At 44.1% G+C, this 22,089-nt stretch overlaps 1 protein-coding gene across 1 annotated transcript in view; it reads right to left on the reverse strand.

The window, feature by feature from the left end:
• The window catches only part of EOGT (EGF domain specific O-linked N-acetylglucosamine transferase), an 83,912-nt gene extending 70,531 nt beyond the window's left edge, over nt 1-13,381 (reverse strand). The window contains exons 1-3 of the mRNA XM_077451978.1: nt 13,283-13,381; nt 7,229-7,438; nt 2,820-2,920 (exon numbers count right to left, since the gene is read on the reverse strand). Coding sequence (XP_077308104.1) covers nt 2,820-2,920; nt 7,229-7,423 — 296 coding nt within the window. The 5' untranslated portion in view covers nt 7,424-7,438; nt 13,283-13,381. The remainder of the gene's footprint in view (nt 1-2,819; nt 2,921-7,228; nt 7,439-13,282) is intronic.
• Between the last annotated feature and the right edge of the window lie 8,708 nt (nt 13,382-22,089).

The following is a 22,089-nucleotide window of genomic DNA, read 5'->3' on the forward strand; positions in this document are numbered from 1 at the left end:
AACATGTACGGCAGACCTTGCTGCCCCTCTGAAAAGTGATCGCCAGCGAATCACTTTTCAGAGGTGTTTGACAGGCGGTGAGGAAGTGATATGTTGCCTCACTGCCTTATTTTACCCTGTAAATGCTGCCCAACCGCAACACCAGGAGGCAGCCTCATAGACTTGCATAGGTTGTGTTTGGCAGCAGTAATACCCACAGAATTCTACATGCTGTTCAATTATTTGCCGCAGCCACAGTATGTATACAGCCCTGACACTTGGGGGTGAACGAGTCTTTAGGGACATAAGTGACACCTTGCTAAGATGTCTTGTAGTAAAGTTCCAAGTTCTGACACTCAAAACCTCAATTGGTCTCTCCAGGCTGTATACAGCCTTGTCCAGACTGGCATACTTAAGCATGTGCAAAAGCTGTGTTTGCCCACACAGGGATACGTGGGTGCTCTGCGCATTCCTGGGTAGGCAGATCCATTCATATTAATTGGGATGCAGCAGCTACACAGACACTGCTCCCAATCTGACAGCCGCGTGGGTGCGGGTCTGCAACCACACAGTGTGCACTCACCCCTTAATGAACCCCACACCCACCTGGGTGCCAGTGGCTAGGTGTAGAGGGAGTCTGGGTTGGTCCTTGGCTGTCGTTTTCCCCTGGCCCACTCTCCGATTTTTTTTTTTTGGGGGGGGGGGGGTGTTACCCTGCCTCCTCCCTAGGTGAGAGACAGTTTGTTCCAGACCACTAGAAATCCCATTGCTGGAGTTTTGCCCAATTTATGGGTTAATCTGTAAGTAATTATTATTTTTTTTTAAATATTGTTTCCGAAATTTAATATTGTTTCCGAAATTCTCTCTATTTAGAAGGTTTTACATATATTAATATTCATTCTATTGATTTTTTAGTAAATGGGTGCATCCCACCCCTGATGACTGGCAGGAATCCAAGAAACGCGTCGGGTTATAAACTAAGGGTGCCGAGCCAAGCCTATTTTAATCATGATTTCAATCAATATTCAGTATCCATATCATGTGATTTATGTCATTTTGATCGGTAAATTTATGACTCATGTATTTCTTTGTAAGAATTGCATCAATTTATGTACAATGATTTGTTTGCTTAACCACCTAAGCCCCGGACTGTTTTGCTGGCCAGAGCACCTTTTGCGATTCGGCACTGCATCACTTTAACAGACAATTGCGCGGTGGTGCGACGTGGCTCCCAAACAAAATTTATGTCCTTTTTTTGCCACCAATAGAGCTTTCTTTTGGTGGTATTTGATCACCCCTGCGGTTTTTATTTTTTGCGCTATAAACAAAAAAAGAGCGACAATTAAAACAAAAAAAAAAAACTAATATTTTACTTTTTGCTATAATAAATATCCCCCAAAAACATTTAAAAAAAACATTTTTTTTCCTCAGTTTAGGCCGGTATGTATTCTACATATTTTTGGTAAAAAAATAAATAAATAAAGTGCTTTTTATTATTATTATTCAGGATTTATATAGCGCCAGCAATTTATGCAGCTATTTACAATATAAAAAGGAGACAATGCAGATACAATACAATAAAATAAAAGAGGATTAAGAGGGCCCTGCTCAGTAGAGCTTACAATCGAATAGCTTTATTGATTGGTTTGCGCAAAAGTTATAGCATTTACAAAATAGGGGATAGTTTTATGCCATTTTTATTAATAACTTTTTTTTTTTTCTAGCAATAGCGGCGATCAGCGTTTTTTTTATCATGACTGTGACATTATGGCGGACACATCGGACATTTTTGGGACCATTGTCATTTATACAGCAATCAGTGCTATGCAGTGCTAGGGGGCAGTGTAAGGGTCAAGTATGTCCTGGGGAGTGATTCTAACTGTGGGGGGCGTGGCTACGTGTGACACGTCACTGATCTCTGCTCCCGATCACAGGGAGCAGAGATCAGTGACACTGTCTCTAGGCAGAACGGGGAGATGCTCGTTTACATTAGCATCTCCCCGTTCTTCCTCTGTGTGAGATGATCGCGGGTATCCCTGCAGACATCGAGTCTGCGGGACCCACGACCCAACTCACAGAGCTTGCCTCGGGCGTGCACGCCGCCGGCCGCCTCTTAAAGGGCAACGTACAGGTACGTTAGTTTGCCTGTGCATGTCATTCTACCGCAGTATATCTGCGTGAGGCGGTCGGCAAGCGGTTACATTTATGATTAACATTATAAATATATTAATCTTTTAAGATTACACCTGTATCCTTTTTTTATTTTATTCATGCTTTAAAAATCATGGACCACCCCTATCGGTTAATGACATCAAATAAAATCAAAATTTATCGAACTTATTTACATTTATTAATCATACCCACGATTACATATTTCATTTAAAGTCCCATTTCCGTTCTCTAATTTTTTACAAATTAAACAGGGATGGATGCATACCATTGATACATACCTACCTGGGGTTGCACACTATAAAATTTGGGTGAAGTTCTCCACCCAGGAGCCACAGGTACAGAGCACACGGCCTCCCGTAGAAATCAATGGCTGTACATGGATATACGCAAGTATAAACATGAACGCACGTACAGATGTACAGCCCTGGATGCTCGGACAGATGCATTCAGTGTGGTACGTTTATACAAGTACAGGTGTATACTCGCATGCAATCAAAAAGCACCAATAACTGCATTCATAGATACGCATGCCTATCAGGAAGGATAAAGAGATAAATTGCAGTAAAATTTAACTTTTACAGCCTCCAGGATCACTCTTATGGCACACCTATATTCTGTTTTTTAACTGCAGGCAATAAAATATCTGTCTTCAGCCGTAAACCACATACCAAGCAAAGTCAACCTTGTCGCAGACTGGATAGCTGAACCTCTGCTCCTTCCTGCATGGCTCCTCATAACCCCAGCAAGACCTACGATTGGTCAGGTGCTCCTAAAAAAATAAATAAAAAATAAATAAATAAATAAATAACACCATAACCAATTTTTTGTTTTATAGATATTGAACTGGAAACTATAGAGTATTTGTAAGTACATGAAATGCTCAATTCACACCAGCATAAGGACACTTCTTTAAAAGAAAAAAAAGTGACAGTTATTTTATTTTATTATTTTGGGCTGAGCACTAAAAGACTGAAAATTGCAGTTACAAAACCTTATCCATTGGTTAAAGCTAACTCCCGACAGGTATAAAAAAGGCACAAAATAAAGCGGACCATCACCCTTGAATAAATGTCATGTTGCCCTGCATCCTTCCCCACCTGCCCACAATTGAATATAAAATATACACTATATTGCCAAAAGTATTGTGACACCAGCCTTTACACACACATGAACTTTAATGGCATCCCAGTCTAAAGCCCCATACACATGGTCAGACATTCCAACCACAAAATCCGTCAGATTGCGTTTCACACAAATGCTAGCGCTTAGTCATTACCTAAAGACGAAGCACTAACATTTGTGCAAAATGCAGCTACCTTTTTGTCCCCTGCTCCATCTGTTAACCACTTGTCATATGAAGCTTCAATAAAGAGGACTTTTGGATATGATACACATCATACGAGCTGGGCTAGCACCCGACTAGTGTGTGGTGATTACCTGGAGACTCACTCACCTTTTTTATGTTTCATTGAGGACCCCCCCCCCTTAATACTTACCTGAGCCCCATCCCGATCCAGCGATGTTGCACAAGTGCCTCAGCTGTCCAGGACTCTCCCTCCTGATGGACTCCCACTGCTGTAAATCAAAATCAGTGAGTCAATGGGGGGGGGTGGTGAAGAGCCACAGCTCTGTGTGTAAATGGACACACAGAGCAGCGGCTTGGCTCGGGTACCCCCATAATAAGCTATAGGGAGGGGTCAGGAGAGCCGGCGAGGGACCCAAGAGGAGGATCAGGGCTGCTCTCTGTAAAACCACTGCACAGAACAGGCAAGTATAGAAATGTGTTATTTTTAAATAAAAAAATAAAAATAAAAAAAAAAGACTTTATCACCATTTTAACTGCTTCAGCCCCAGAAGATTTTACCCCCTTCCCGACCAGAGCACTTTATGCAATTTAGCACTGCGACGATTTAACTGACAATTGCGCAGTCTTGCGACGTTGCGCCCAAACAAAACTGACGTCCTTTTTTTTCCCACAAATAGAGCTTTCTTTTGGTGCCATTTGATCACCTCTGTGGTTTTTATTTTTTGTGCTATAAACAAAAAAAAAAAGCGACAATTTTGAAAAAATTAAAAAAAAAAAAAAAAACGCAATATTTTTTACTTTTTGCTATAATAAATATCCCCAAAAATAAATAAAAAAATATTTTTTTTTCCCTCAGTTTAGGCCGATTTGTATTCTACATATTTTTGGTAAAAAAATAAATAAATCCAATAAGCGTATATTGATTGGTTTGCGCAAAAGTTATAGCGTCTACAAAATAGGGGATAGTTTTATGGCATTTTTTTTTATAATTTTTTTTTTTTTTTTACTAGTAATGGCGGCGATCAGTGCTTTTTATCAGGACTGCAACATTATGGCGGACACATCGGACAATTTTTAGGGACCAATGGCATATATACAGCGATCAGTGCTAGAGGCGATTCAGTTCGCATTGTGCGCTATACAAGTATTTCATTCATTCAAAAATGCATTGACTACTGTATAAATATCACTGGCAGGGAAGGGGTTAACACTAGGGGACGATCAAGGGGTTGTGTTTCCTAGTGTGTGTTTTAACTGAAGGGGGGAGGGGACTGTGTAGGGGAGATGACAGATCGCTGTTCATACTCTGTATGGACAGACAATCTGTCTCTTCTCCCCTCAGAGAACCGGAAACTGTGTGTTTACGCACACAGATCCCGGTTCTCCGTGTGCCCCGAGCAATCGTGGGAGCTAGGCGGTGATCGCGACGGCCGGTCACTCGCAGTGGCTACTTGGGCAAGCGGGGGGTGCGTGTGTGCCCCTAGCGGCTGAACGTGGAAGCGACGTAACATGACGATGATTTGCGCAGCCGAGCCATGTTGCCGCAGTACAACTGCAGCGGCTGGTCGGCAAGTGGTTAATGTTTCTGCAGGTATGAAGGTGGAGATACCCTTCAAAATCTAGGGGAAAAAAAGGCTCCAGCAGAGCTAAAATAGTTTTTTTCTTCTTCACATATTGCCACTGGGGGGGGATATGTGAAGAGAGGGAGGATTTAATATGTGAAGTGTAGGGGATTTTTGAAGAGGTGAGAGCTGTTGTGGGGGGGGGGGGGGGGATTTGTGAAAGTTGGTGAGATGGCAATCGGCATAGGGGGAAACTCCTTTCCAGCCAGCCTACAACCCTTATGTAACAACGTTGCGTCTGGATTATTGACTGACCGCTCTGCTGCAATTACATTGGGGGGGGGGGGGGGTTGGGGGCACAAGTTATTTGCCCTACCCCGGGCACTGACAACCCACGCTATGCTAAAAATAAAAATAAACAGGCTGCTAACTTTAGTTTAAGTTAAGTACTAAGTTTAGCTCAAACAAATGGAAGTGCGAGATCCTCGTTAGAATGATAAATTAATTTATTCCATAAAAACAAATAGTACACTTACATGTTAAAATCTTGGTAATGGGCATGGATGGCAGATAAATAACACCACAGGGTTGTACGCAGCGTGATGGATGGAGAAACGGGCAATCTGTCAATGTGTGAGCCTGTCCTATCCCTATAGATGCCATCAGGGAGATGAGATCATGACAGCTGTCAGAAAGCCCACCATTCCTCAGCGCCCTGCACATGCGCAGTCTACCTTGTGGCAACCTCTTTCTGTTTGTGGGGGGATAATGCTGGGGATGGGTCTAACGTGTTTCAGAGGTTCATTCCCACCTTTGTTTTTATGGAATAAATTAATTTATCATTCTGAGGATCTTGCTCTGCCATTTATTTGTTGTTTGCGCTCCCTGGATCTTCCTGGATCTTTACCTGGCAAGCTGCAGGACCCTTGTCCTTACCATGCTGATAGAATAGACTGCTGTCTGTTGGGCTGGACCTTGTAGTGCACTTTACTAGTTTATGTTTTTTTTTTACTTTTTTAGCTGGCTCCTAGATTCAAAGCAAATTTGTCAAGCCTGGCTTTATAGTCATGCATTCTATAAATTAAGCTAAAAAAACCTGTGTGCAGCTTCCCCCCCTAGTACTTACTGGAGCCCCATCTTGATCCAGCAATGTTTATGAGAGCAGCAGCTCCATCAGGTCTTTGCCGCCTCATTGGCCGAGACACAGCAGCGTGTCAATCCCAGCCAGTGAAGTGAGAGCAGGGGGGGGGCGGGGCGGGCCGAGCCATGCTGTGTGTGTGTCTTATGAACAGGCGCAAACCCTTGGCAAGTGGGTTTTTATGGGGGCACTCAGCAAAGAGGAGGGGCCAGGAATACCTGTGGGGACCATAGAAGAAGAGGATCGGGGCTGCTCTATGCACAGAGCAGGTAAGTATAACAATAATATATTTTTTTAATGCATAAGCCTTTACTATGACTTGAAGTTCCTCTTAATTGCAGCTCTCTATTCACTAAATGTTTTTTTTTTTTTTATGTAAGTGGTACAAGTACCTTAAATCTCAATCAACATTGACCATTTTTAATACTTGTACAGCTAGGATTAGTAAATAGATAGGAACGTGCATCATATTTACTTGTTTTAAACATTTCTTCAGTTACTTTCTGGTTTCCATGTCTAGGCAAATGATGTTATCTATCCCAGAAGTCTTCGGGAGGGGAGGAGGGGTTTTCTCAGCTTAGCACACCCTTCTGCCTGCATGCCTGAGCTAAGGGCAGATGGATCCCAGGAAGTAAATGCTACCTGACTCATTTGCCCTTACTCAAGATGGCCACAGCTGCAAATGCTAGGGGGTGGTTCAAATGATTTCACAAGAAAACAAAGCATGGAGCCATGGATGGATGGATGGATGGGGGAGTTTGCAGTGTAGCTCTGTTTTAACAGCAGCAGACAAAAATCAGGTCTCTTACCAGACAAGGCTGTTGTGTGTGGCAGAGCTGTGTAAATCTCAGGACTGTATGGACAGAAATACAAATCATTTGGTAAGACAGCTCCTATGTACTCTGTGTATTTTGCCAGTTCAACTTTAAAAAGTTTTGAACTGAGCTTCCGCCGAGCTATTATTTTTAATGTGAGCATCGCAGCCACATCAGGACTTCAGATCAGCAAGGACAATCCACGCTCGGCGCAGACACATCGCAGGTGAACAATGGCGGCTTTGTATGAACTTACTCTAAAGGGACAGTGAGGATCCTGGGAGCAGAGGGCGGCCGCGTCTGGGTTACCGTACAGAAAGTATGGAACGTGTTCACCTGGAAGATCGATCTTCTGAAGATTAAAGGAGTCATTTCTAACGGCCGATACAAACGCAAACCGAGCGGCAAGGTGTACTACATGCAGCAGCAATCCAGAGATTAGATACCGCATGACAAGGTCCACTTCCTGGAAAAAAACAGGAACAATATTTATACAGACGTAAGGAAGGAAGAGAGAGTTAGATGTCAGGGAAAGAAAGGGAAGGGAAAAAAGGAAGAAAGGGAAAGGGAAAGGGAAAAAAGGAAGAAAGGGAAAGGGAAAGGGAAAAAAGGAAGAAAGGGAAAGGAAAGGGAAAAAAGGAAAAAAGGAAGAAAGGGAAAGGGAAAAAAGGAAGAAAGGGAAAGGGAAAAAAGGAAAAAAGGAAAAGGGAAAGGGAAAAAAGGAAAAAAGGAAGAAAGGGAAAGGGAAAGGGAAAAAAAGGAAGAAAGGGAAAGGGAAAAAAGGAAGAAAGGGAAAGGGAAAAAAGGAAGAAAGGGAAAGGGAAAAAAGGAAGAAAGGGAAAGGGAAAAAAGGAAGAAAGGGAAAGGGAAAAAAGGAAGAAAGGGAAAGGGAAAAAAGGAAAAAGGAAGAAAGGGAAAGGGAAAGGGAAAAAAGGAAAAAAGGAAGAAAGGGAAAGGGAAAAAAGGAAAAAAGGAAGAAAGGGAAAAAAGGAAAAAAGGAAAAAAAGGAAGAAAGGGAAAGGGAAGGGAAAAAAGGAAGAAAGGGAAAGGGAAGGGAAAAAAGGAAGAAAGGGAAAAAAAGGAAGAAAGGGAAGGGAAAAAAGGAAGAGAAGGAAAGGGAAGGGAAAAGGCAGAAAAGGGAAAGGGAAGGGAAAAAGGAAGAAAGGGAAAGGGAAAAAGGAAGAAAGGGAAAGGGAAAAAGGAAGAAAGGGAAAGGGAAGGGAAAAAAGGAAGAAAGGGAAAGGGAAGGGAAAAAAGGAAGAAAGGGAAAGGGAAGGGAAAAAAGGAAGAAAGGGAAAGGGAAGGGAAAAAAGGAAGAAAGGGAAAGGGAAGGGAAAAAAGGAAGAAAGGGAAAGGGAAGGGAAAAAAGGAAGAAAGGGAAAGGAAAAAAGGAAGAAAGGGAAAGGGAAGGGAAAAAAGGAAGAAAGGGAAAGGGAAAGGGAAAAAAGGAAGAAAGGGAAAGGGAAAGGGAAAAAAGGAAGAAAGGGAAAGGGAAAGGGAAAAAAGGAAGAAAGGGAAAGGGAAAGGGAAAAAAGGAAGAAAGGGAAAGGGAAAGGGAAAAAAGGAAGAAAGGGAAAGGGAAAGGGAAAAAAGGAAGAAAGGGAAAGGGAAAAAAGGAAGAAAGGGAAAGGGAAAAAAGGAAGAAAGGGAAAGGGAAAAAAGGAAGAAAGGGAAAGGGAAAAAAGGAAGAAAGGGAAAGGGAAAAAAGGAAGAAAGGGAAAAAAGGAAGAAAGGGAAAAAAGGAAGAAAGGCAAAAAAGGAAGAAAGGCAAAAGGGAAAAAAGGAAGAAAGGCAAAAGGGAAAAAAGGAAGAAAGGCAAAAGGGAAAAAAGGAAGAAAGGCAAAGGGAAAAAAGGAAGAAAGGCAAAGGGAAAAAAGGAAGAAAGGCAAAGGGAAAAAAGGAAGAAAGGCAAAGGGAAAAAAGGAAGAAAGGCAAAGGGAAAAAAGGAAGAAAGGCAAAGGGAAAAAAGGAAGAAAGGCAAAGGGAAAAAAAGGAAGAAAGGGAAAAAAAGGAAGAAAGGGAAAGGGAAAAAAAGGAAGAGAAGGAAAGGGAAGGGAAAAGGTAGAAAAGGGAAAGGGAAAGGGAAAGGGAAGAAAAGGGAAAAAGGGAAGAAAAGGGAAAAAGGGAAGAAAAGGGAAAAAGGGAAGAAAAGGGAAAAAGGGAAGAAAAGGGAAAAAGGGAAGGGAAAAGGAAAGGAAAGGGAAAAGGAAAGGAAAGGGAAAAGGAAAGGAAAGGGAAAAGGAAAGGAAAGGGAAAAGGAAAGGAAAGGGAAAAGGAAAGGAAAGGGAAAAAGGAAGAAAAGGGAAAAAGGAAGAAAAGGAAAGGCAAAAGGAAGAAAAGGAAAGGCAAAAGGAAGAAAAGGAAAGGCAAAAGGAAGAAAAGGCAAGGCCAAAGGAAGAAAAGGCAAGGCAAAAGGAAGAAAAGGGAAAAGGAAGAAAAGGGAAAAGGAAGAAAAGGGAAAAGGAAGAAAAGGGAAAAGGAAGAAAAGGAAAGGCAAGGCAAAAGGAAGAAAAGGAAAGGCAAGGCAAAAGGAAGAAAAGGAAAGGCAAGGCAAAAGGAAGAAAAGGAAAGGCAAAAGGAAGAAAAGGAAAGGCAAAAGGAAGAAAAGGAAAGGGAAAAAGGAAGAAAAGGAAAGGGAAAAAGGAAGAAAAGGAAAGGGAAGGGAAAAAAGGAAGAAAAGGAAAGGGAAGGGAAAAAAGGAAGAAAAGGAAAGGGAAGGGAAAAAGGAAGAAAAGGAAAGGGAAGGGAAAAAGGAAGAAAAGGAAAGGGAAGGGAAAAAGGAAGAAAAGGAAAGGGAAGGGAAAAAGGGAAGAAAAGGAAAGGGAAGGGAAAAAGGAAGAAAAGGAAAGGGAAGGGAAAAAGGGAAGAAAAGGAAAGGGAAGGGAAAAAGGGAAGAAAAGGAAAGGGAAGGGAAAAAGGAAGAAAAGGAAGGGGGAGGGAAAAGGAAGAAAAAAGGAAGGGGAAGGGAAAAAGAAAGAAAAGGGAGGGAAAGGAAGGATGAAAAGGAATAGCTAGAGGGAAAAGAGGGAAAAGAAGAGAGAGGGAGAGAGAAAAAAAAAAGTTAAGAAAAAGGAAGGGAAGATAAGGAAGAACACAGGAGGCAAGGGAAAAAAAAAAAAAAAAAAGAAGATGAAAGGGGAGGCAAGGGAAAGAAGAAAGCGGAGGCAAGGGAAAGAAGAAAGCGGAGGCAAGGGAAAGGAGACAAAAAAAGGGGGGGAAGAATAAAAGGGAGGGAAAGAAGGATGAAAAGAAGGAAGAGCGAAAGAGAAGCACAGGAGAGGAGGAGAGGAGAAAAAAGGGGTGGGGAAAAAAAAAGGAAGAAAGAAAAAAAGTTAAAGAAAAAAAAGTTAAGAAAGAAAAAAAAGTTAAGAAAAAATGGGAAGGAAGAAAAGGATGGAAGGAAAGAAAAAGGGGTGGGGAATAAGACAAGAAGAAAGGAAGAAAGAAAAAAAAAAGGAAGAAAAGGAAAAAAATATAAGAAAATATAAGATAGATAGATAGGCTTTCCTCTCCAGAATAATAGAGCCACCTTTGTTCACCTAGGGTACCCATCTACTTCCTGGAATGAGATGTCAGTTCACAAATGTTTGATACAGAACAGCCCCCTGCTGCAACTTCTAACCATGTGACTTGCTACCAAGTTACAATGTTGCAGTCTGATCACTGGAGAGGAGACTGAGGAAATGCTTCCTCCTGCCCGCAGCAGAGTGCTGACATTATCTCTGCCTAGACAAAGTCACTGGACTGAAGCTCATGGATTGCGATAAGTTGAAGAGCTCCTTTTGTTTGTCTTTTTAAAATGTGCACTGTTGCTGTATAGGATGACAAGTCAGAAATGTGCTTATATAGACACGCAAGTTGCTTAAAGTTCCCCCGGATGGCCCTCTATCGGGGCTGGGAGCTCTAAGATGAAAGCCTGGAGAAGATACGGAGGTGATCTGCTGTGTGTCTATCATTGATTTTATCATTGATTTTATGATCCACACAAACTCCAGTGGGATGAAGGAGCACATTGTCCAACTCTACACACTCCAAAGTTCAGCTCACAGCAGACATATAGTAGCACAGTAATGTGTGTGGGTAGTAGGTATTGCTTTAGGGCAAGAGGGGTTTACTGTAGCAGATTTAGTTATCCAAACTAAAAAAGTGTGCGTGTATAGCATAGGAAAAAACTCTGAACTCCTGAAATATATTCTTAATGTTATGGCAGTTTGGAGTATGTCATGTATAGCACAGTGCAGAGAGTCCTGGTCCAGAGTCTGTCATATGCAGCACAGCAGTCCTGAGTGACTATGGAACATAATTACAATATACTGAGAACAGAGGTCTGCTGTATGGTAAATACAAAACAGCCTACACTGTGCAGTCTGCGGTATGTGATGTACAGCCCAATATACGCTGAGTGCAGTAGTATGTGATGTACAGCGCAGTGCACTGAATTCAGGAATCCAGCATATGCAATCTACAGCAATCTACAGAATGCAGCAATCCAGGGTATGTACTGTGCAGCAGAGTGTAAAGCATTGGTCATCAACCCTGTCCTCAGGGCCCACTAACAGGCCAGGTTTTATGTATTACCTTGGGGAGATGCAGACTAGAATACTGCAATCACTGAGCAGCAAATGATATCACCTGTGATGTATTTCAGTTATCTTGCAAACCTGGCCTGTTAGTGGGTCCTGAGGACAGGGTTGATGACCACTGGTGTAAAGCATTCAGTGATGCGCAGTATGTAATGTACAGCACAGTGTACAGAATGCAATGTATATCACAATGTGAAGAAAGCAGAGTATGTAGCGTACAGCAAAGTGTAGAGAATGCAAAGATCCAGAGTATGTAATGTAGATCACAACGTGAAGAATGCAGAGTATGTAGCGTACAGCAAAGTGTAGAGAATGTAGAGATACAGAGAATGTAATGTACAACACAACATGAATAATGCAGAATATGTAATATACATCACAGTGTACAAAATGCAGCAATCCAGAGTATGTACTGTGCAGCAGAGTCTAAAGCATTCAGTGATGCAGAGTATGTAATGTACAGCACAGTGTACAGAATGCAGCAATCCACAGTATACAATGTATAGCACAATGTGAAGAATGCAGAGTATGTAGCGTACAGCAAAATGTAGAGAATGCAGAGATCCAGAGTATGTAATGTACAGCACAATATGAAGAATGCAGAGTATGTAGCGTACAGCAAAGTGTCGAGAATCCAGAGTATGTAATTCAATGCAGTATACAGAATGAAGTGATCCATTCCAGAGTATGCCATATACAGCACACTGTACATTCTGTACAGAGTATGCAATGTACTGCACAACGTGAAAAATGCAGAGTATATAACATACAGCAAAGTGATAGAGAGTGTAGAGATACAAAGTATGTAATATACAACAAAACATGAAGAATGCACTGTACAGTGCAGTCTAGAGGATACAGATGACCCAAGTATGTGATACATAGCCCAGTGTGAAGAATGCAGAATATGTAATGTACTTCACAGTGTACAAAATGCAGTGATCCAGTGTGTAATGTACAACACAATGAAGAATGCAGAGAATGTAGTGTACAGCACAATGTGCAAAATGCACTGATTTAGAGTATGTAATGTACAGCAGTATACAGAATGCAGTGATCCAGAATATGTAATATACAGCACAGTGTACAGAATGTAGTAAATCAGAGTATGCAATGTACAGCACAGCATGAAGAATGCAGAGTATGTAATGTACAGAATATGTATTGTACACCACGTTGTAGAGTGCAGACAGTATTTGAGATGGGGTCACCCATGACTGGGGGTATTGGGCAGGCGCTGGCTTTTATAAAGGGGTACACACTTTGGGAGCGCCATCTATATGATTTGGTGTGTTACTACATGACACATCTAATGTCATGAATTGTGACTGACGCCCCATCACACTATGACATCACAGCTGTGATGTAGCAGCACACAATAACATTAGAGTACAGGTTGGTCCTGTATGCGGGTGCCTGGTACAGAATGCAGTGTCTGGGCACACAGGATCTCTATGCATTGCTCAGGCAGTCCCATCCCCTCCATGAAGTTCTGTACAGGAGATCAGACATGTGCAGGGATTGCTGGGATCTGTAGTCTTACAGCAGCATGCCCTTCTTTGTCATAGAAATGAGCACAGAACCCACCAATGAGCTGGCAGGGGGGTGAAGCAGCAGGATGAACATGACAGAGCTGTGAGTAAGATTAGAGGAGCAGCACATTGCACCCCCTCCATGCAGCCAGGAATGGATGAGCCCGGCAATCCTCCTCCTCCTCCCCCCCTCACCTGTTCCTGTGCCTGTGCCCGGCTCCCGATCTCTGCCCGGCCGCATCACCCAGATCTCCGGCTGGGAGTCAGTGAAGGAGGGAAGCCGGAAACAAGGGGAGGGGCTGAGGGCGGGGCACAATACAAGCTAGGAAAAGCAGGGCGGGGCAGCCGGCTGAGATTTGGATGGGAGGGCGGGGCCACCAGATGATAAATTGGTAGGGGCGGGGCAGAGGATCAGAAAGAAAGCGAAGCTGGGCGACGAGGGAGGGGCTGCGGTGTAAGCGATGAAAAAGGGTGGGAGAGAAGGGAGGAGCTGCGGGCTAAAATGAATAAAGGGAGGGGCAACAGTGGATTGGAAAGGAAAGAGGGGCGGAGCATGGAGTGGGAAGATAAAGGGGCGGGATGCCAGCGGCAGGAGAGGGAGGGAGGAAAGGACAATGGGGGCGTGGATCAGGATGAAGTAGGGCGGAGCCCAGCCAGCAGCATGGCTCGGTGAGGATCGCTGTGTATATATAACAGTCCAGTATAACCAGTTCCCATGTACAGCTCTGTACACCTCTATATACCCACCGATACCACCCCTACATGGCTGCTATGGAGCTGATTATTCAGAGATAACTGTCATTACATCACACAGGCATACTAAACAAGCTTTCTATTGGTGGGAATGTCTGGGAAAAAACTTTTCTTCTTTTCGTTCAATTATTAGATAAAAAAAAGTATAAAAAAAAAACACTTTTTCATTTTGCATAGAGTAAGGAAGGGTTATAACCCCTGTCAGTTTTTTTTTCTTTATTTTTTATTGGTTTCAGTTTTGCCATCTGTGTCCCATTGTGGAGATTTCCCTTCACTTCCTGACCCTGTCCTGTAACCAAACAGGAAGTGAGAGGAAATCCCTCCAAAGTCAGATCTTCCCAGGTTGTCACTAGAAAATTTTCCCCCAATTAGTGTTCTGATGTTAACCCAAAATTTGAGATTTTCTTTTACCTAACCTTTTTTTTTACCCTCAAAAAATAAAATGCATTTATTTTTATTTTTGTAAAGGTGGAGGTATCCTTTAGGTCCCTCCCACACCAACAGATCGATCGGATCACCCATTGCCCTCTATAGGGCAGCAGATGATACCCGCCAGCATCTGATCCAGTCCTCTAACATCAGACGTATGGGGATACGTTCGCCATCCGCCTGGCAAATCAGATTCGATGACAATCAGATAGAAACAGACAGGCAGTCCATCCGACCGCCCCATAGAGAACAGCGCGCTGTGTCTGCTCTGCATAGCGGAGGGGACACGGACTTGTCATTCCCCGGATTAGCAGAGAGATGGACGGATTACTCTCTGTATGAAAGGGGTCTTGAGAATACACGCTGGAATAGAATTTTCATTTTCTAAACCAGAGTTTAGTGTCGCTTCGCTGTACACATTTAAAGCAGTTTTAGTCCCAGTTCACACTAGTGTGATGACAGACATCGCATGCGATTCGCACCACATTCCTGTGCAGATCACATGCGATGCAAATTCAGCCATACAAACTGTAAGGCTGAAATCGCATCGCATTCAAACCAAAATGGTGCAAGACCTTTTTTTTTTTTTTTTTGGTCCGCACTGGAATCGGATCGCATGGGTGATCCAATTCCTGGACCATTTCAAAGTTCGCACTGCGATCCACAAACCGATCTGGGGGTGTCATTAACTTTACACTGAGAGAGGTAAGGGGTAGAAGTGGCGCTATTCCCTAATATATCCAAAGAAGAGGTTTGCTATCTGAATACTTTTACCAAACTATATTTTTTTCTTTTTGATTAGAAAAAAATCTTAAATACTTTTACCAGAATATGTGCATGTCTTCGTGTGCGGGAAAGTCCGTTCATTTCAAAAGTCCGGCGGACTAGCACACACACAGCCGGAATTTTTGAGTCAAAACTACTTTCTAAGTCCACCGTACTTTTGGGGAAAAAAAGTCTGCCGGAGCCCACACACGGGCGGATTGTCCGGCGGACTCTGGTCCGCTAGATAGTTTGATCATGTGTACGCGGCATTAGATGTTGTAAGTTGCACAGCTGGATAAAATTAAAACTTCATTTCAAATTGCAACGCAGCAAAATGTGATTATTTTAAAGGGGGTGACTCTTTTTCCTTACCCTCTGTACCTCCTGCCCTTCGGTGTCACATTTGGCACCTTTTAGAGGGGGAGGGGGAAGGGGAAGTAGATGCCTGTCAAAACCAGGTATCTACTCCCACTTTGGGGAAAATTGCTGCACATTGCGCGGCGATCTACACAATGTCCAGCAAATCCCCCCTGCTGCTGTCTTCTGGGAGACACACAGGTCCCAGAAGACAGCAGGGACCAATCAGAACATGCAGCGTGACTTGTGCATGCGCAGTAGGGAACCAGGAGTGAAGCCGCAAGTCTTCACTGCCTGGTTCCCTTACCAGGAATGACGGCAGCAGCAGAGACGATCCGAAGATTGACTGGGATGCCGACATCGCAGGCTCCCTGGACAGGTAAGTGTCCTTATATTAAAAGTCAGCAGCTGCATTATTTGTAGCTGTTGACTTTTTTTTTTTTTTTTTCTGCCAGCAGAACTCGGCTTTAAATCATAGTCATAAAGTCATAGTGTTTAGTGAGCACTAAGGGTGTTTTCAGTGTACCTGCGATTTTAATGCACGCGTTACCCATGTTTCCCCATAGACTTCTATTAGGCCTGATTCACACTTATGCCCCATATACACAGTCGGACTTTCCGACGACAAAATTCATCGTATTTTTTCCGACGGATTTTGGGCCAAACTTGTCTAGCATACACACAGTCGCACAATTTTGTTGGAAATTCTGACCGTTCTGAACGCGGTGACGTAGAACACGTACAACAGGACTATAAACGGGCCAGTAGCCAATAGCTTTCGTCTCGTAATTTATTCTGAGCATGCATGGCATTGTCCGTCGGAATTGTCTACACACGATCGGAATTTAAAAAATCAGATTTTTTTACTCGGAAAATTTTAGATCCTGCTCTCAAACTTTGTGTCACGGAAATTCTGACGGAAAAAGTCTGATGGAGCCCACATACGATCGTATTTTCCGACAACACGATCCGATCGCACATTTTCAGTCGGAAAGTACGGTGCGTTGTGCATTTTTAGTGCTTTTTGCATTTTGCAGATTTGCACTGCACTCCATTTAACATGGTTTCCTATGGAACACGTTCTGTAGTGCAAATCTGCAAAATGCAAAAAGCATTAAAAATGCATAGGTGTGAATCTGGCCTTAAATTGGGTGTTTTTGATGCGTTTTCTGAAAGCATACTTAAAGTCCCACATGCTGCATCTTTAATGTGCTTTCAGAAAACGCATCAAAAACACACAATCTAATAGAAGTCTCTGGAAAAGTGCGGGCAACCCGCATGAAAACCATGGGTACATTGAGCTGCACCCGCCCTGTGGCTAGACCTCAGCACAGCTGTGTGAAAGTGCCCGAAGGACTTGTTCACATGGGTGGCCAGGGTGCTATAAAAGCAGGGAGTTGAGCCATAGATTTACTGCCCCCAGTCACCCACCTTGAAAAGGGCACTCAGAACTGCAGCCAAATGTGACCAGTTTAAGTTATTAGGCCACTCCGAAAGCGCCTGCAATGCACGCAATTGCAGCAGGGTGGGTCAGCATTTTCAGGGCTAAAACCAGAATTGAGGAGGTGACAAATTGCCACTGTGGATCACCTTTCAGAGGGACAGCAAGGACTGCATGTCAGAATAAGCCTTTAGCCTTCGTTCGCACCAGTAAGCATTTATGGAAGCTCTTATACGGGTATGTTTGTGAGTTTGCAGTGATATGCTTTGTATTGATCATAGGTAGGGCTCGTTCACACCATACATGCATGAGAACTGATGCGAAAACCGCACATTTCATTTACAAAGACACGAGTTGACATCAGTTTTCATGCATGTCAGTTATGTGCCTCATTAACACCACAGTGTTGATGTCACATCAGTTTTTTTCTGATGTGAAAACAACATGAATACACGTTGCACATTCCTGGGCAGAAAAAAAATCTGTACATGATACCAGTGTTGTGATGTGAACAAACACTTATGCCCTTTAGTGTACACATGATCGGAATTTCCGACAACAAAACAGTTGATTTTTTCCGAAGGATGTTGGCTCAAACTTGTCTTGCATACACACGGTTACACAAATGTTGCTGGAAATTCTGAACGTGGGAACGCGGTGACGTACAACACGTACGACGAGCCGAGAAAAAGGAAGTTCAATAGCCAGTGCGGCTCCTTCTGCTTGATTCCGAGCATGCGTGAGCTTTTGTGCGTCAGGCTTGTGTACACACGATCAGACTTTCTGACAGTGAAGTTGGCAGAAAATTTGAAAACCTGCTCTCAAACATTTGTGGCTGGAAATTCCCGACAGCAAATGTTCGATGGAGCATACACACGGTCGGACAGTCCGACCACAAAATCCGTCAGATTTTTTTCCGACAGATTTTGTCCGAAACTTGTGTGGCATACACACAGTCACACAAAGTTGTCGGAAAATCTGATCAATAGTATTTTGTAACAGGGGGCCCATTGTTGCTGGGAGGTATAATGTTGTGTGAGGGATCTATTGTGGCGAGGGATCTATTGTTTCTGTGGTGGGGTCTTTTGTGGCTAGGTGGATGTATTGTTGCTGGAGGATCTGTTGGGGGATCTAGTATGGCTGGGATGGGGTCTATTGTTGCTGGGTGGATCTGTTATTGCTGGGGGGGGGTCGAGTACGGCTGAGATGGGGTATATTGTTGCTGGCTGCAGGGGATCTATTTTACTGCCGTACTGTGTGTGTGTGTGTATATAATAGGTTTCTGGACTCCTGACAGACCCTTGCATCTTTCATCCAGTGCTGCAATGATGTTTTTGGATTCTGAGTCATGGGAAAAGGAAAATAATTGTCAAAGGATCTGCAGGAAAATGTAGTTGAACTGTATAAAACAAGAAAGGGATATAAAAAAATATCCAAGGAATTGAGAATACTAATCAGCAGTGTTCAAACTCTAATCAAGAAGTGGAAAACGAGATGTTCTGTTTGAAACCAAACCACGGTCAAGTGGACCAACTAAAATTTCAGCCACAACTGCCAGGAAAATAGTTCAGGATGCAAAGAAAAACTTCAGATGAAATACACCTGAAAACATGTGGTGTGGCTGTTTCAAGATGCACAATAAGGAGGCACTTGAAGAAAGATGGGCTGCATGGTCGAGTCGTCAGAAGAAAGCCATTACTACACAAATGCCACAAAGTATCCCACTTAAAATACGCCAAACAGCACAGAGACAAGCCTCAAACCTTCTGGCACAAAGTCATTAGGAGTGATGAGACCAAAATTGAGCTTTTTGTACACAACCATAAAAGCAACATTTGGAGAGGAGTCAACAAGGCCTGTGATGAGGTACACCATTCCTACTGTGACACACGGAGGTGGATTGCTGTTTTTTTTGGGGATGTGTGAGCTACAAAGGCACAGGAAATTTGATCAGAATTGTTGGCAAGATGAATGCAGTATGTTATCAAAAAATACTGGAGGAACATTTGCATTCATCAGCCAGGAAGCTGTGTATGGGACGTACTTGGACATTCCAACATGACAATGATCCAAAACACAAGGCCAAGTCGACCTGTCATTGGCTACAGCAGAAGAAAGTGAAGGTTCTGGAGTGGCCATCTCAGTCTCCTGACCTCAATATCATTGAGTCACTCTGGGGAGATCTCAAACGTGACGTTTATGGCGGACAGCCCAAGAATTTATAAGAACTGGAGGCTTTTTGCCAAGAGGAATGGACAGCTTTACCATCTGAGAAGATAAAGATCCCCATTCACAAATACCACAAAAGACTTCAAGCTGTTATTGATGTTAAAGGGGGCAATACACGGTATTAAGAACTGGGGTATTGTCAGACTGGCACTTACCGAACCAGTGAGTCCGCTTGGGCAGAGGGTGGTCTCCTGTACGTGTCCGACTTACAACGCGCGCACCCGGACGCCAGCAGACACACCAGCGGCACCCGAAGTGCCCACAACAGCGCGCACCGGCGCCAGCAGGGGCACGCGAGGGCACACACCGATGCGCACCAGCGCCCACAGGAGCGCGCAACACCGCGCGCACAGGAACACGCACCCCAGCACGCACCGCAGGACATCGGTGCACACCAACACGGGCAGCACCGCGACCATCCAGGTAACGACCCTGACAGTGCCCCCTCCTTAAGGGCAGACTCCGGCTGCCCAGGTGAGCCGATCTGGAAACCTGTCGGTTCTTGAAGGCCCGCAAAAGTTCTTGAGCATGCAGATTGCCCTCGGGCTCCCAGGAGTTGTCTTCAGGGCCATAACCCTTCCACTTGATAAGGTACTGGGTTACATTACCCCTCTTCCTACAATCAAGGATTGCTTCGACCTCAAACTCCTCTTCATTGTCCACTATAACAGGTTTGGGTGGGCCAGTAGTGCGGTCAGCAAAGGGATTTGGGGTAACGGGTTTCAGTAAGGTCACGTTAAAGACCGGGTGCACTCTAAAAGAGTCAGGCATGTTAAGTTCATAGGCAACTTCATTTATCCTCCTCTTTACTGAGAAAGGGCCCATGAATTTAGGGCCTAACTTCCTGGAGAGACAGGCCATCTTAAGGTTGGCTGTAGATAACCATACTTTTTTTGTTTATAGCATTCCTGGGACCGGGCCATAGTCTCCTTTAGGAGTTTGTTGTTTTTAGAGAAGAAGTCCAATGTCTCGGAAACTGCCGGAACAAGGCATTCTGGGACTGAGTTGGGTAAAAAAGCTGGGTGGAAGCCGTAGTTGGCAAAGAACGGTGTTTGGTTGATGGCGGAATGCAAGGAGTTGTTATATGCAAACTCCGCCATAGGTAGTAGCGAGACCCAGTCATCTTGCGAGAAAGAAGAAAAACAGCGGATGTACTGCTCCAGGGACTGATTGGTTCTTTCCGTTTGTCCATTTGTCTGGGGGTGATAAGCGGAGGAAAAGGCCAATTCAATTTCAAGAGACCCGCAGAGCGCTTTCCAAAGCCTTGAAGTGAATTAGGCACCTCGATCGGAAACAATACTTGCCGGGATCCCATGCAGCCTTACAATTTCTTTGATAAAGATCTTGGCCGTCTCCATTGCCGAGGGGGTGCCCCTCATCGGGAGGAAGTGGGCCATTTTGGACAGCCTATCTACAACAACAAAGATAGTAGAGAACCCCTCGGATAGGGGAAGTTCCACGATAAAGTCCATCGAAATCATTTTCCACGGTCTCTCAGGGACCGGCAAAGGTTTCAGTAGACCCCAAGCCCGTGTCCGGCTGTTTTTACTTCGGGCACAAGTGCTACACGAGTCCACATAGTCCTTGCAATCCTTGAGAAGTTGAGGCCACCAGAAGGTGTGCTGAACCAGTTCGGCAGTCTTCAGGGTACCAAAGTGTCCGGCCATCTTATGGTCGTGGCAGAGTTCCAACACGTTCACCTTCAAGGCTTCAGGAACCACAATCTTGCCTTTATGCCAGAACAACCCCTCACTACAGCTGACCTCAGGGCTCGGGGGCATTCCAACAGAAGCCTGTCTGATCCGGGAGATAAGGTCCCCTTGGAGGAGCAGGAAGTTCCCAGAAGGGAGAATTGTATCAGGAGGCCGAGTCTTTTCAGGGTTAGAAAACATACGTGACAGGGCATCCGGCTTGACGTTCTTAGAACCAGGTCTATAGGTGATGTGGAATTGAAACCGGGAAAAAAAAAGAGCCCATCTGGCTTGCCGTGGTATAAGTCTTTTGGCAGTTCTCAAATATTCCAGGTTTTTATGGTCGGTGTAGACCAGGATGGGATGTGCAGCACCTTCCAATAGATAACGCCATTCCTCCAGAGCCGCCTTAATGGCCAGAAGTTCTCGGTCCCCAACATCATAGTTCCTTTCGGATGACGACAGTTTGTGAGAAAAGAACGCCACCGGAAAAAGAAGGGCCTTGGCACCCTGCCGCTGGGATAACACCGCCCCCACAGCGATTTCCGAAGCATCCACTTCAAGAACGAAGGGTAAGGCTGGGTCCGGATGTTTCAGAATAGAGGCAGAAGTAAATAGCATCTTGAGTCTTTCAAAGGCCAGCTGAGCCTCAGGGGTCCAAGAGAATCGGGTACCCTGCCTGGTCAGTTCGGTGATGGGAGCAATAATTGCAGAGAAACCCCTGATAAATTTCCGGTAGAAGTTGGAAAAGCCGATGAAGCGCTGTACACCCTTCTTGTCCACAGGCGCAGGCCAGTCCAGGATGGCAGACACTTTTAGGGGATCCATCTTGATGCCCTCCACAGATATAACCAGGCCCAGGAATTGGATGGACTGGCGTTCAAACTCACACTTTTCGAGTTTTGCGTAGAGCCCGTGTACCCTGAGACGAGCTAAAACGCTACGGACATGTCTACGATGGTCTTCCAATGATGAGGAAAAGATTAGGATATCGTCCAGGTATGCAATTACATATAGATCCAGGTAGTCACGAAAGATGTCGTTGACAAAATGTTGAAAGGTCGCGGGTGCATTACACAACCCGAAGGGCATGACAAGGTACTCGAAGTGCTCAAAACGAGTACGGAACGCTGTCTTCCATTCGTCTCCTTCTCGGATACGGATTAAATTGTAAGCTCCGCGAAGATCCAATTTCGAAAAGATGACTGCAGACCCCAGCCTTTGGAATATCTCGGGTACTAGGGGTAAAGGGTAACGGTTTTTGACAGTTATCTTGTTCAATTCCCGATAGTCAATGCAGGGGCGTAGGGAATGGTCCTTTTTTTCGACGAAAAAAA

The sequence above is a fragment of the Lithobates pipiens genome, unplaced genomic scaffold (genome assembly GCF_037356315.1).
Source record: "Lithobates pipiens isolate NorthernLeopardFrog02 unplaced genomic scaffold, aLitPip1_a1.2 Scaffold_23, whole genome shotgun sequence".
In the NCBI taxonomy this organism is placed as follows: domain Eukaryota; kingdom Metazoa; phylum Chordata; class Amphibia; order Anura; family Ranidae; genus Lithobates; species Lithobates pipiens.